The 15,572-nt window shown below is 40.0% G+C and overlaps 1 protein-coding gene across 3 annotated transcripts in view; it reads left to right on the plus strand.

Annotated features, from left to right (window-relative positions):
• TLN2 (talin 2) overlaps positions 1–15,572 on the plus strand; it is a 604,144-nt gene that overhangs the window by 431,930 nt on the left and 156,642 nt on the right. For all 3 annotated transcript variants that reach the window (XM_043982393.1, XM_043982391.1, XM_043982392.1), the window contains exons 29-32: positions 3,953–4,161; positions 6,780–6,899; positions 7,866–8,063; positions 9,135–9,274. In XM_043982393.1, coding sequence (XP_043838328.1) covers positions 3,953–4,161; positions 6,780–6,899; positions 7,866–8,063; positions 9,135–9,274 — 667 coding nt within the window. The remainder of the gene's footprint in view (positions 1–3,952; positions 4,162–6,779; positions 6,900–7,865; positions 8,064–9,134; positions 9,275–15,572) is intronic.

Below are 15,572 nucleotides of genomic sequence, written 5' to 3' on the forward strand. Positions count from 1 at the left end.
TGGTGCTATGGACTTTGTCTCTCTATACCTAACCAGAGGGTAAATTACTCAAAGACTGGGATATTTTCCTATTTCCTTTTGGGTTCAAAAATAGCAAATGTTGAATGAATGAATGAATGGAAAAATGATATGAATTCATGAATGAATGAATGGAAAAATGATGAGACCTTTCTTTGTCATGCAGAAGCTATCTTCAGCATCTCAAATAATTTCTGAGTTACAGTTTTTCATGTGTATACAGTTTTCACCAGTGGCTATATCCAGCTATTGTGGGACTCATTTAAAAATAAATTTGAGACATTTAAAAATGAATTTAAAAATAAACTTTTCTCTCCCCTCCCCCCCTGCAGCTTAATCATGTGGTAGCTGACTTTTACTTACATAGTTGTATTTGTCCAATGGTGATTTTAACTTCTAGGAGAAAGAAGTCCCTGTAATAAAGACTAGCTATTATAAAGGGTTTCTTATGTATTTAATCTCACTGGTGCATATTTTCCAGACACTGCTATTGAACATAATTTAGGATCCAGATGGTGAGGGAGCTGCTGAAGTAATTTATGGCTTCAAATGCTTTTTTGTAGTTTTTAAAAATCCCTTTGCAGAGCTTTCCTAATCTCAGTCCTGGCAATGCAACTCAGACCCCAGAATTGTTTTGTTTTGCTTTTTAAGCCTGTCCCAATGGTGGTCACCCTTTAGACTGCTGCTGCAAATTCAGACGTTGGACAACATTAGATTTTTGCCAGCTCCTCTCGGTGACCTATTTTGGCCTTTCCCCATCTATGCCTTTATTATTGGTGGTTTCCTCTTTCTTGGAAACTGAATAGTGTCATGGAGACCCTCAAGGTCTATGAGTTTCAGAGGGGATCCTGAGCAGAAATTATTTAGGATGAACATACTTAAATCTTTGAAATTTGCCTCTTCCTACTCGCTTCCTTTTATTGAGCTGGTTTCTCATCGTTGCTTTCTGGATATAGTGTTCATCTATAAAAAAATGTTTTGCACCAAGCGAGTTTCAATACAAATGCCTTTTCTAGCTTCCTATACCAAATACTATGTTATCCATATATGAAATCAGGTTGGATTCTAGATACAACTAGGTGATAAACAGGGAGCTAAAGGTATTATTTTAAGCTGGAATCAATCAATCCAAAAGCACTTATTAAGGACCCATTCTGTCTCAGGCATTGTACTAGGTTCTGGGCATACAAATGCAAAGAATAAATCCATTTCTACTCTCAAGGAGCCTTACATTCTAACAATAATGTAAGGAACCTTAGAGATCATCTAGTTTAATCCTCCTTATTTGACAAATGAGGAGACTGAGGTCCAGAGAGACTAATTTGCCTGAGTTCACATTTTTTTATAAATGACAGATTTGAGCTAGAAGCCAAACCTTCTGAGTTCCCTCCCAATGTTACTACATTCTGCATTCTCTATGAAGAAAAATCTTAGGTCTGAAAGCAAATGGCCATTCCACTCATCATTGTCATTGCTTGTTCACATTAACCTCACTTACTTTTGCACATATTCTTGTGCATTTTTCGTTGACAACTCCCCCGTGTGTGTGTGTGTGTGTGTGTGTGTGTATAAAATTTTGCTTTAAAGTGCTCCAGTCTATTTAAACTATGCTTGAAGCTTGCCATATGATAAAGTAGGGATTGGGAGCTTTATAATTTGCATTCATTAGGTTACAAGCTATATCCCAGCTGTGTCGTTTCCTAAATATTTACAGATTAGCCAGCCTGAGATACAACAACACTGTCTCATTTATGTATTTGAGTCTCTTCTGGTCTCTTTATTGCACTACTGCATATCACGCTGAAATGAAGGGACCACCTACTGACTGCTCAAACGAAGCCAAAAGGTTTTCCTGCTGCAGACGCAGAGTTTAACTTTGAACCCTCTGAAAATTATCACATGAAGGTTAGAGTTGAAAACTGTGAACTGTTTAGGAGTTTTTATGTATTTTTCTTCTCTATGAGTTCCAATAGGATACATGTATATTCTTCTATCCTCCTCATCATTTCACGTCTTGGCTTTGCCAGGCAAACATTCTCATATTTATCGTTAGGACCTGAAGGTGTTGGTGAACAAGTGCTCAATGTCTGCCAATGATAAGGTCAAAGAGTCTGCTTTCATTGAGTAGGAAGCAGGGAAATAGATTAAGTGGTGTATAAATAAAGTTCAGAGGCTAAAGAGAGCTGTCATCAATCCTAGGGCATAATCAAGGAGGCAAAAAGCAGAGAGAGGGATGGATGGATGAATGAATAGATAAGCATTTATGAAATGTATACTGTGTACCAGGCACCATGCTAAAATTCGAGTATACATATAAGTGATCCTGCCCCGAAATAGCTTCTGTTCTGAAGGGGGAACACAACTCATAAAGGGGAGCAGGAAATGGGGAAGCTGGTTACCCAGCAGGGGCATGCTTTGGAGCTAGTGGTGGTCACCTGAGGTGGAGGCCCAGTTCAGGAAGGATTAGGTAAGAGCTCACTAATCAGAGCCTTTCCTTTTCTTCTGTCCACATCCACCAGTGCTGTAGAATTAGCAGTGCTGGGCCAGTACCTGGTACAGGTCAGCCCAGAATGAGGTACTTACTATATGGACAGGCCTGGGTTCTTATAGTATTTTATGGTGCTACCATGCTTCTCACAGAGCATTTTATTACTATTGCTATATTCTTGTCTCTGATTAACAACAATCTGGAAGTGAATTTACACATCAGTAGTAGCATTATACACATGTGCACACACACACATTAATTGTGTCTAATGGTAATCATCTCTCAGGCAGGGAGGGAGAAAGGAAGGAAAAAAAGAAAAAAGTTACATGATAACTTTATCATATATTTAAAAGGAATAGCAAGTTGTACATAATAGATTCCCAGTTTCATATGCAATCATCCTTTTTTTTCCTATTCTATTATTTTATGGAAATGCTTGTTTTATTTCTTAACTCCAGAGTGAAATAAAAAAAATAATTATTTGTGTCATACTTGAAGGTTTATTAAAAAAAAAACTTTAATTACAGCAACCCTGGGAGCTAGGTAGTGTAAATATTATCTCTGTTTTGGAGATGAGAAAATTGACTCACTATGAGAGGTTAAGGGACTTATCCGGGCTTTGCACAAATAGTAAATAATAGCAGTGGCACTTGAACTCAAGTTCTACAGACTCCAAAAATAGGATTATGCCATTGTGAGCCAAGTATGCCAACCCACTCACCCACTTATATGTCTGTCTGCTCACCTCCAAGCGAGCAAAGTACTCTTACTTGCTTGGGTGGACTCTTGAGTATATTCTATCTCCCAATGGACATATTCCCAGTACCCACCACATTCTCCACCCTCACTGACCCTTCCAATACCTCATGCCCATCTAGATACCATCACACCCTTGTCATGACCTCCTCATGGTGGGTCAATAACCAGACCCGAGTTTTGCAGGTTTCACCTTGATGAGCCTCAGACAATTGATCTGTTTGATGGGACCTCAGAGTAGATGGTGGGTCAGTTTTAGGACCCAGCCTACTGGCACCATCTTGCTAAACATCTGTATGGACACACTTGACACAGCAGTAGCTTTGAACAAGCTGGAGGATCATGCCATCATATTCCCCACTTGAATCCCTTTTTCCACCATCCATAGTAATAGTTTGTAATGCAACACATTCCCTCAAAAAAACCATCAGTCATTTTCCACTGCTTTTGTACCATGTAGTTATTTTGTTAACTCATCTCCTACTTACAGTAGGAAGACCCCCCCCCCCCTTTCCATGGCCTTAAAGAAGAACTGGTCCCTTTTAGTCAGTAACTACAGGAAGTCTCTTTTTGCCTTCAGTAGTGTAAATAATCATTATGCCCCATCATAATTTTGTCACTCATTGTAGATTTAAACACTGGGTTTATTACAGTATTCTAACAGACAGTCTGGTGGATTTTTCCTTCCAGGGGTGGCTGCAAGAGAGACAGCACAGGCTTTGAAAACTCTGGCCCAGGCAGCTCGAGGAGTAGCAGCATCTACCAACGATCCTGTGGCAGCTCATGCTATGTTGGACTCAGCCAGAGATGTGATGGAGGGTTCTGCCATGCTCATTCAGGAAGCTAAGCAGGCCCTGATTGCCCCTGGAGATGCAGAAAGTCAACAGAGACTAGCTCAGGTAGGCCCGGGCCCTAAGGATAGGTAGGGTTTGGGGATTGCCATAAATAGGGACAACTTGGTAAGCTGTTACTTGGTATATCTGGTTCTGACTTTACTAAACTTATTTATTACCAATCCCTTATCCAGTAAATGCCTTAACTATAGGGTAAGGTTCCAGAGATTGCAAAATTCTTTTTTTTTTTTTTTTAAGTGAGGCAATTGGGGTTAAGTGACTTGCCCAGGGTCACACAGCTAGTAAGTGTTAAGTGTCTGAGGCCAGATTTGAACTCAGGTACTCCTGACTCCAGGGCTGGTGCTCTATCCACTGTGCCACCTAGCTGCCCCGCAAAATTCTTTGAACCATATATGACATATGAATAACCCAATCCAAGCTTTACCAAGTGGGCATGGCATTGATGTACAGAGCTACATAAAGCATTCATGTGCAAAAAACAAGGTGTGAAAACGGTATCCTTGTGTGTTATGGCCCATCAGAGCCATGGAGCCTACAATGTAACATTTGTAACTTAAAAGACTAATACCAGCATACTTAGGAATCTTAATTCTTTGACATTGAATGTGCACATTTATTTTTTTTTAAAGTCGTTATAAAAACTAGCCCTCATTAAGTCTCCATGTGACTTGGCAGTTTACTTCACCTATTTCTAGGGCCAGCTGGAAAGATTTGGTCTGCCCCTCCCCCCAAAAGAAATTATGTGAAAAGGCCTAAAATTCTCTGAAATATTTGCTTAAGAACTTGGGCCCCCAGACTTTAACCCACCGTGCTAGCTGCCTGGCCCTGGACAATTTAACCACTCTATATTCTTGGTAACTCTGGTCCATAAGATCATAGATCTGAAAGCTGGAAGGAATCTTGGAGCTCAACGAGCCCAACCCCCCTCATTCTACCAGTGAGGAAACAGAGTCTTAGGGAGAGGTTAATTCACAGTTAAGGCATTAAGATTCAGTCTGATACGGATTTGAACCCAGGCACTCTCACTCCAAAGCCAGTATTATTCCTTTAAAGACAATGCTGATCTCTCAGACCGCAAGTTCCAGCAAAAGTGCCTGCCTGCATTGGTAGGGTGAGCTTCTTCATCTAAACGTTCTTTATACCAGTGAAATCACAAGTCCGTTCCTTAACTTTATCCCTAACACGTATCTGGAAGATACTTCAGCCTTTTTGTTCTTGGTGAGTTTAGTCTGCCTGACACATTGGGAAAAACTGATCTGTACCTGTCACTGTGACTGTCCTCAATCCATTCAGGTGAACTGAGGCTAACAAATGAAACCAATTAGTCTGTTCACATTAACCCCAGCTTCTGGGATAGAGCAGCAGTGTGCAGAGAAATCTGTGAAAGGAAAAACACAGGCTCCCTCTTTCTCTCAGTTTACATTCTGTTTGTTTATTCGTTTGTGTATTCATTTTTTTCAGACTAATTTTCCCCATTTCACCCAGGCTCAAAGTGTAGGGGCTAGTCATGGGCCTGTTCTTCATTGGTCAAGTTGCTTTAATCTAGTCTATTTCTGACCTCCATTCCTGTCCTAAGCAACTTGATGTGCCTCTGAGCCCTAAGGATTCACCATGTTAAGTGAGGACTGCTCAGAATTTCCAAGCTTGAAAAGTCCAATAGCTTTAGCCTCCCCAGGAGCTGGGATAGCAAGCAGGAGCCACCATGCCAAATTACGTTCTGTTTAAGAGGACAGAAGAGTGCCCATATCAAGCAGCCGAAGCAACAAGTGAGGTCTGTGCCTGTGTAGAATGACTTCCCAAGGTGAGCATGGAATGACTTGAGAGATACAGTCATTCAACCGGGTATAATAAGGTTTCAGGGCCTTGTTTCAAAGGACATTTCAGAATCAGGGAACTCAGAAAGAGCTTTTACCCTTGTGACAGCCTTTTTTTCCTTTGACAAAGCTTGAGCTAGTTGTAGAGTTGTTGGAATCAAAAAGTATTTTGGACTTATTTGCTCTAGGGTATCTGGGGACCTTATATCACCAAGTGAGCCCCACTCTCAGGTAACATGGGTACTTTGGTTTTGGGCTCAGAGTCTTTGCTGAGAAGAAGCAGTTTAATAGCATCACTTTTTAAATTTTTTTGTTGTTGTTGGGGCAATGGGGGTTAAGTAACTTGCCCAGGGTCACACAGCTAGTAAGTGTCAAGTGTCTGAGGCTGGATTTGAACTCAGGTACTTCTGAATCCAGGACCAGTGCTTTATCCACTTTGCCACCTAGCTGCCCCCTAATTTTATTTTTTTTTATCGGAGCTCTGATTTCATTGGCATAAGAAGTTCCCAGTAATGAACCATCAATGCAAATCAACACTTCTTTGCAATACTTTGTCTGAGAGAGACTCCGGAGGGTTTAAGTGCCTAGGGTCAAATTGTTGTTATGTAGGAATTTGATCTAGGTTTTTTTTCAGAGGCCAATTCTCCATTTAGCTCACCACACTGCAATTTCATGTAGATACCAACAATTTTCATGACCTGCACCTTTTGGGGAGGTAGACACTGCAATCTCACTAGGGTTTTTTGATGTCCATTCTATTTCATTTCAGCAATACAGATTTTGTGTCCACAAGGCACTTAATGTAGGCCAGGTGGGATTCTTTTTTATTGGGTTTTTTTTCCTTCGAAGGTGGCCAAAGCTGTCTCACACTCTTTGAACAATTGTGTGAATTGCCTCCCGGGACAGAAGGATGTGGACGTGGCCTTGAAGAGCATTGGCGAGTCCAGCAAGAAGCTGCTTGTTGATTCAGTAAGAAAAATCATCCTATTGGGGAAGAGGTTTAAGTATTTGGATTCTTTTTCAGTGTAAAATATGGAGTCTTTTTTTCTCCTGAGAAGGTCACTTGGAGAAACTATTTCTTAGGATGTTTCTCTTTTGTTTAAGAAAACTTCTATTTGCCCTTGGGGTGGGGTGGGGGCACTAATTTCCATAACTGTACTAAGTTCCATTATTGTATTTCCTCAATACACCTTTTCCAAAGGACCCATAGTCCATTGCTTTTTAGGGTCACCTCAGTAGAGAAAGTCAATATGGGAGAATATGAACTTTAGTCTCATCTCTATTGGTGGTCCCTCTACTACCCAGCTGTTTGGAGGAAGAGAAAAAGGAGACAGGCCCACTGTACTTAATGGGTATTGTCTCTGGTAGATATCTGACACTTTTGTCAGTCACCCATTCTGGGGAATATAAAAGCTATATTGCCAGCAAGATCATGACTATAACAACAACAAAAACTATTGTAGATTTCTCTAAACATGGTAATTATTTTATGTCTATTTTACAAAAGTTAATTATTGGTGGTTTAGAAAGCCAGATGGCCCTACATGTGATAGGGAGGGTTTCACACACACACACACACACACACACACACAAACACACACACTTTTAGGTCTTGAGATTTAAAAACAAGTAAGTCCATTATTGAAGCATCTTTGCATCTAAGATTTTTAATCTCTTGGGTTCATTACTTTATGCCATTTTCCTGCCATTAGATTTGTTCTGTCTCCAGGTAACTTCCAACTACATGTCAAAGGACAAGTTTAACTTGGAGTAGGAACACAAAGAGACTTAGTCCCTCTTATTCTCAGTTTTATAATTAAGTACTTCATCACACACACACACACACACACACACACACACACACATACACACACACGCACGCGCGCGCGCATCAAAGGTGAAAGTCACATTTTTCTCTCCATTTTCTTACCCTAGCTACCACCAAGTACCAAACCTTTCCAGGAAGCCCAAAGTGAACTGAACCAGGCTGCAGCTGACCTCAACCAGTCAGCAGGGGAAGTAGTCCATGCCACTCGGGGACAGAGTGGAGAACTAGCAGCTGCCTCTGGAAAATTCAGTGATGACTTTGATGAATTCCTTGACGCTGGTATTGAAATGGCTGGCCAAGCTCAGGTAGGTGGTCACAGTGGTGCTAGTGATGCTTGATCCTGAAGGTTCACATATACCTTTCTACTGAACATTTGGGACTTCATTTTCCTTGTGTACATCAATAGGAACAAGCCTCAGAGAACCTGGGGGAAGCTCTGTTCTGTATACTTCTTGGAAAGATCCATGATCCATGATAACCTCATTAGAATGGTTCTATCCAAAGGTGGTATCAAACTCGGATCCTTGTCAGTGAAAGAAGTATTTCCAGGTTCCAAAGGATATTTTTCTATTTTTGTCCTTCCTCAAGAATTCCTTTTTTTTAAAAAAATGCCTTTTTGGGTAGAAATATGGGATGCATTTAATAGAGATTAGGATAGCAGATTGGAGTTTAATACAGTTTGGTTAAAATTTGTGTTTACATTATCTCATGCTAGTTGACACATTTAAAGTTATCATTTTGAAACCTAGTATCAAACAATTAAATTTCCCTCCTACAAATGAATAGATAAACCTCTTTTTAGAGCAAGGGAACATAACAAGCCTAGTATCACTATTTTCTGAACTCCAATGACCTCCCTAAGAGAGATCAAGGGCATATTCTTGCCCTCTTATCTATACAAGGTGTTTTCTTTTTTTTTTTAATTTTCAGATGCTAGGCCAGGTGAGAAATATATCTTTTTACTGTGTAGAAGCTGCCAGAATGTAATCAGCCCTGAGAATAGAGACAATGTGGGTCGTTTGTGCCAGGCTGAGATGTACAAACTGCTTGACAACCCAGGCATTGTTAAGCAAGTTGCTAGAATTGTTTGTGGGGCGTGTGTCTGCCTGCACGCGCTTGGGAACACAGCTCCTGTCAGACATTCAGTTGCTTCAGGATAGATTCCTGTCCCTAGAACGAGATGTATAGTGGGGCATCTCTCTGGATAAGGGGAGCCACTGGTCAGTGTCCTACGGAAGCAGACATCTGGAGGCAGCGTCTGCATAATGGGATGGATACAGATAACTTACTTTTATTTCAAAATGCTCCCTGTGGCCCTGTGAGCCCCGGGGATGATATACAGACCATAGTTAGTTTGGTTCCTTTTGACTTTCCAGACTAAAGAGGACCAGATTCAAGTGATAGGGAACCTGAAGAATATCTCCATGGCATCCAGTAAGCTGTTGCTAGCTGCTAAATCTCTCTCCGTTGATCCAGGGGCCCCTAATGCAAAAAATCTCTTAGCAGCCGCTGCAAGGTAAGAGGGGGGAAAATGAGGGGTCATGCCGTGTCATGTGACAGTTCTTTACCTTTATAATGTCTTTAAATGCTTGGTCTAGTCTCTTGTTTAAGTGGTTAAATGAACTGCTCATGTCCATATATCTAGTAAGTGTCTGGGGTGGAGTTTGAACCCAAATCTCTTCATACCAAATCTGTGCAATCTTTACTAAATTCTACACTTGGTTCATTTTGCAGACTCAATTTTAAATGATTTTTTTTTTTTTTACTACTTGATCCTTGGACAACTGTATGATCCACTTGGTTTCTTCCTCCTTTTTTAAGTTCTAGATTCCATATTTACCATTGCATTTTGTCATCATTTCTTCCATCCGGAACAGTAATATCATTGATTTATTTCTTTTTTCCTTGTAAAGGTACTTTAGGGGTTTCCTTTTACTTGTGGGCTATGAAGTCTTCTTTTGTTGCTGTGTTGTTTTGTTTTGGTTTTGGTGGGGCAATGAGGGTTTAGTGACTTGCCCAGGGTCACACAGCTAGTAAGTGTCAAGTGTCTGAGACTGGATTTGAACTCGGCTCCTCCTGAATCCAGGGCCAGTGCTTTATCTACTGTGCCACCTAGCTGCCCCGATGAAGTCGTCTTATGATCCTAACCAAAACTCTTGATTCTCTTCCTTCCATTCCTAGATGGTTCTTCAGTCTATCTTAGAACTAGAGCTACCAGAGAATGGGCAAATACTCTAAGATCTTTGAAATTCTAGTTTTTCAAAATTCTGAACTTTAACACCAAATAAAGTGAACATACATACATAATTGAACAGAAAAGTAAGATTGTACCCCAAACCATGACTCTTTCTTGTATACAGCTTATTTTTCTTTTTTAAATAAATTCAGAATGTAACTTTTACAATGATCCTCTTTATCTATGATTTTTCCCCCTGGCTTTCCTTCTCTTTTCTTATCTCTTTTCTTTTCCTTTTTTTTTTTCTTTTTTGGCTACCTTATTCCTATTTCCCTCCCTCTCCCCCTCCCCTCCTTAGAAAGAAAAATAGAAAAACAAAAACAAAACTCTGATAACAAATTTGCATAATCAAGGAAAACATTCCCACAATATCCATATTTCACACTGTGTGTCTTATTCTGAATCTTGAGTCCATCATCTTTCTTTCAGGACATGAATAGCAGGCTCCATCATAGGTCCCTCCAGAATCAGGGTTGGTCATTGCATTTATCAGTTTTTTTAAGTCTTTCAAAGCTCTTTCCCTTTATATGTTTTATTATTGTATAGATTGTTTTTCTGGTTGTGCTCATTTCATTCTTTATCAACCTCATAAAGTGTCCCTAAGGGTCTCTGAAACTGTCCTTCCCTTTCTTTATTCTTTTCGTTTTTTTTTCCTTTCATTATTTCTTACAACATAATGATATTCCATTACATTTGTTCAGATCTTTCTTAATCGATGGACACCCACTTTGATTCCAGTATTTGCTACCAGGAAAAGAGCTGCTGCAAATATTTTTGTACACATACGTCCATTTTCTCTTTCTTTGATCTGCTTTGAGGTATAGTGGTATTGTTGGTTCAAAAGTGATACACAATTTAGTAACTTTGTAATTTGCTTTCCCTGAATAGCTGGGAGTAATTAACAATTCCACCCATACCTGTTAGTATGCCTCTTCTTTAACCATTCCAGCATTTGTCAGTTTCTTTTCTCTCATTTTTACCAGTTATATAAGTATGAGGTAGAACCTTGACTTAATTTTCTCTAATATTAATTACTTTGGAATGTTTTTTTTCATAGTCTTATTCTTAGGTAGGATTTCTTCGTTTGAAAACTGCCCATTCATTTCCTTTGACCATTCTGTCTATTGGGGAATGACTTTTGTTCTTATGAATTTAAATCAATTCTGTATATATTGCGGATATGAGGTTCTTATCAGCGAAACATGCTATAATGATTTTTTCCAATTAACTTTCCAATTCTAATTTTTACCACAAAAGTTTTGATTGTGCAAGCAAGTTTAATTTTATGTGGTCAAAATTGTCCATTTTATCTCTTGTGGTCCTCGCAAGCCCTTGTTTGATCAGGAGCTGTTCCCCTAACCATAGTTGTGCTTCATTTCTTAATTGATTTGCAAAAGTAAGAATTCTTTCCCTTTATAGATCTCTTGTCCTCCCAGTTGGGTTTTTAGCAGCTGTTGCTGATTCTTTACTCTTTCCACCTCCCTAACTTGCCAAGACCCTTTGATAAGTTCTTCCCAGGTATCTTCCTCAGATGGCTTTTATTATCTTACATTTTTTTTAATGACATCAACATTACAGTGATTTAAAAGTTTCCATTCTGGAACATGCCGTTCATTGCCTTAGATCGTGAGAAGGAAAGTCTAGCAAAGTAGAACTAGTTTTCAGAGCTGAGATATCCTAGGGAAAGGTCAAAATTGGCCTTTTAAAGTTCCAGGTATCAAATAAGAGAATTGTTCCAAATGAATGTCATCAGTATCCATGATATTCATACTTCAAATCCTTACTTGGAAAACTGAAGAAAAATTGAGGATAAAAGTGCCCCCCTTAAAAAAAATTAAAAGAAATCTTTCCTGGACACAATAGATTATCCAAAGTCTTCTATCAGTCAAAATGAGCACAGAAGCCCAAGGGCAGTTGGAAACCATCCTGTTGAGTTGCTTAACCTTTTAATAGTTCATCTAGGAATCATCATATCATAGACTTAAAGCAAGAAGGAACCTTGAGGGGCCATCTAATCCCACCTTCTTTCTACAGCTGAGGAAATGAGGCCCAGAGAGGTTAAATAACCAACATCACACAGAGTTAGGTAATGCAAACATAATTATCCTCCTTGGTTTTACAAATGGCAAAACCAAAGCTTTTTATTTATTTTTTTTATTTTATGTATTTATTTTTTGGTGAAGCAATTGGGGTTAAGTGACTTGCCCAGGGTCACACAGCTAGTAAGTGTTAAGTGGCTGAGGTTGGATTTGAACTCAGGTCCTCCTGAATCCAGGGCCAGTGCTCTATCCACTGCACCATGTAGCTGCCCCCAAACCAAAGCTTTTTAAATGCAGTATGATACAGTGGAAAGAGTGATAAGCTTGGAGTACTGAATAGGGACTTATCAGACCTGAGTTCAAATCCCAGCCCTACCATTTACTGTGGTACAGTAGATAAAGTGCCGGACCTGAAGTTAGGAAGACTCATCTTCTTAAGTTCAATCAGGCCTCAGAAACTTACTGGCTGTGTGACCCTAGGCAAGTCACTTAATCCTGTTGGCCTCAGTTTCCTCATCTATAAAATGAGCTGAGGGAAGAAATAGTAAACCACTCTGGTACCTTTGCCAAGAAAACCTCTAATGGGGTCACAAAGAGTTGGGCATGACTGGAAAACGACTGAACAGCAAATGATAGGAGAGTCACTTAATATTTCTGGGCCTTAGTTCTCTCATCTGTAAAATGAAGGGGTCATACTAGATGACCTCTAAGGTACCTTCTGACCCAAAATCTATTCTCCTATGGATGGCCCTGTGACTTGGGCAGGGTCACACAGCTGATACATAGCTCAACTGGCATCAGAAGACAAGGTTCCTGAGTCAAAGTCGAGAGCTCCCTCCATTGCCTGCTACAGATTGATCATGTAGGAGTGATCAAATTCAGATAGCTACATCACTAGAGGAAACTCTTGTGAGCAATGCTGGCAGCCACTCCTCCAGGGACCCAGCATCTCTTTGTTGAGCATGTTTCAGTCCAAGGTAGAAATGCTGGGCGGGGTGGGTCAAAGAGTGGTCTGTTCCTATCAGGGTTAGATATCAGTCAGGTTACTGTAAACTTTGGCTAAGGGACCCAGTGAGGAAGGATGAACATGGCCAATAGAGTAGCCAGACTTTTTTTTTTTTTAGTGAGGCAATTGGGGTTAAGCGACTTGCCCAGGGTCACACAGCTAGTAAGTGTTAAGTGTCTGAGGCCGGATTTGAACTCAGGTACTCCTGAATCCAGGGCCGGTGCTCTATCCACTGCCCCATCTAGCTGCCCCACCAGACATATTTTTAAATCTTCCTCATCCCAGTCATTTTTGCTCCTCCTGTTACAGGATGAGAAGATCATTGATCTATATCCAGAAAGGCCCATAAAGGTTATCTAGTCCTAAGGGGTTGAACACACAGCCCACAGCACTCTAGCGAGGTTTGAACCGGATTAAAATGTAATTTGGAAATATTTAGCAAAAGAGATAAAATATAATAGAACATAAGTAACATGAGTATGTGGTTTTCTAAGTCTGTCTGCAGTCTGCAGGGGTCCTTATGTTAGGGTTAGGGGCCCCATTTACACTTGAGTTTAACGCCAAGTCAGGTCCAAGTACTTCATTCCATGGATTAGGAAACTGATCCTTAACAAGAGATGAAGTGATTTCACCAAGGTCATGAAGGTGACCCAAAATCTGTGTTCTTTCCTCTGTAACCTTCTTTGGAGTATTAAATTATCAAGGTTAGAATTTGAGTAGAGCCTAGAAATAATTTAGTAAAACCATTCATTTAACTTTTTACAATGAAGTTTTGTCATCTGTTCTAAACTTAGTAACTATTAGAAAACATTCACATATGATCCAAAACAATTTCAAAGAACTCATGATAGGAAATGTTCTCTACATCCAGAAAAAAAAAAGAACTGTGGATTCTGAATGCAGATTGAACCATACTGTTTCTACTTTTTGGCTGTTTTTTTTTTTCTCCTTTTTTTTTTGGTGAGGTTTTTCCCTTGATTCTTCTTTCACAATATGACTAATGCAGAAATATGTTTAATATACATGTATAACCTATATGAGATTGCTTTCTGTCTTGGGGTGGGGGGAGGAAAGGGAGGGTGGGAGAAACATTTGGAACTAAAAATCCTATGAAAACAAATGTTGAAGACTATCCTTACATGGAACTAGAAAATAATAAAATATTTTTATTTAAAAAAAAAGAAAAAAGAAACCTACAGACCCCTTCTCATGATAGTTTTAAAGTGTATAAAATAAAATTCGTAAGATTACAAAAGAAACTAGTTATATTGAAATACAGTTAATAGAATATTTTTAAAGAACAAGTTCACAGACCCTAGACTATGAATTCCTACTTGAGACATGTTGCAAACCCCTCATTTTTCATAGATGAGGAAACTGAGGTCCAGAGAGGTGACAGTCTCTTTCTAGGGTCACGTGGTAGAAAACCCAAGACTAGGTCCTTGGGCTCCTGAGTCCTTGGTCACTGTCACTGCTCTTTTCATTACCCACCCTGCTATCTCAATTATTCATATGGTTGTCATATGACTGAACGGTAATGCCATTGTTGCTTTTCAGGGCATGAACAAGCCAGTCCAGTGTCTCAATCCTGAATTTCCTGCCCGCTCTTCTCTCCTTCCCCCAACCCCCCAGCATTTTCAAACTTGAGCCTGTTGTTCTTTGTTGGACTGTTCATTCCTTCTGCCAATACATAGGAAGGCCAGTTTTCTTCTTCTCAATAGAAAAATGGAACGTTTCTTTGTGTAATGGACCCTCATTTCTTCCTCAGGATAAAAGAAAGGGAAGGGGAGGACAGAGGACATTTGAAGAACCCAGTCATCTTGCTTCAGATGTCTACGATGACATGGTTTTCGCTTTATTTTCATTTGCTTTCATTTCACATTGGGGATGTGGAAACTTGTTTATTTCCTTCCATTGTGCTGGTTCAGGATGTTGCCAATTCTCATGAGTCTGGTTGAGTTGAGAACCATTTTCTCGGGTTTCCACCAACCCCTGTCTCAGGATGAGCAGCTGGGTTGGTGCTCTTTGATTCTGTCCAGAGACTGAGAAACCAATTTTCAGTTGTAAGAAGAAGGTACTCTACCTCTCTTCGCCCTCCCTGCTGCTGTTGCTGACACTGCAACCTTGCCAAGCCCCTGGCAGGAAATATTCGACAACCTGAGAAGCAATTTACCCTTCTCCCCTTCCAAAGCTGCCCTAGATGCTGAGGTTAGACTAGGGATCATAGGACCCATTTCCACTTCTTTCCCAACCTTAGCATTGACTCTCTAGGAACCTGCAATTTAATTAACACCTGTCTCCCTCATTGCCACTTGTATTTTGCTGTCGGTCCCTGCTGAGCCTGCTTGAGCTCCTCAGAGACAGTCACCAAAGCTGGAACAGCAATTCTCTTTGTATAAGAAAAGAGAGAGGGGAATTGGGATGTGCAAAGAAAAAAAAATGGTCTTTTTTGCAGTTGCCTTTGATCACACTATTTCTTCCTCCTCAGTCCTCATTGCTCTCCTGCTTTTTGCTTCTTTTCATTTGAATAGTA

Source organism: Dromiciops gliroides, chromosome 2 (genome assembly GCF_019393635.1).
Source record: "Dromiciops gliroides isolate mDroGli1 chromosome 2, mDroGli1.pri, whole genome shotgun sequence".
NCBI classification, from domain to species: domain Eukaryota; kingdom Metazoa; phylum Chordata; class Mammalia; order Microbiotheria; family Microbiotheriidae; genus Dromiciops; species Dromiciops gliroides.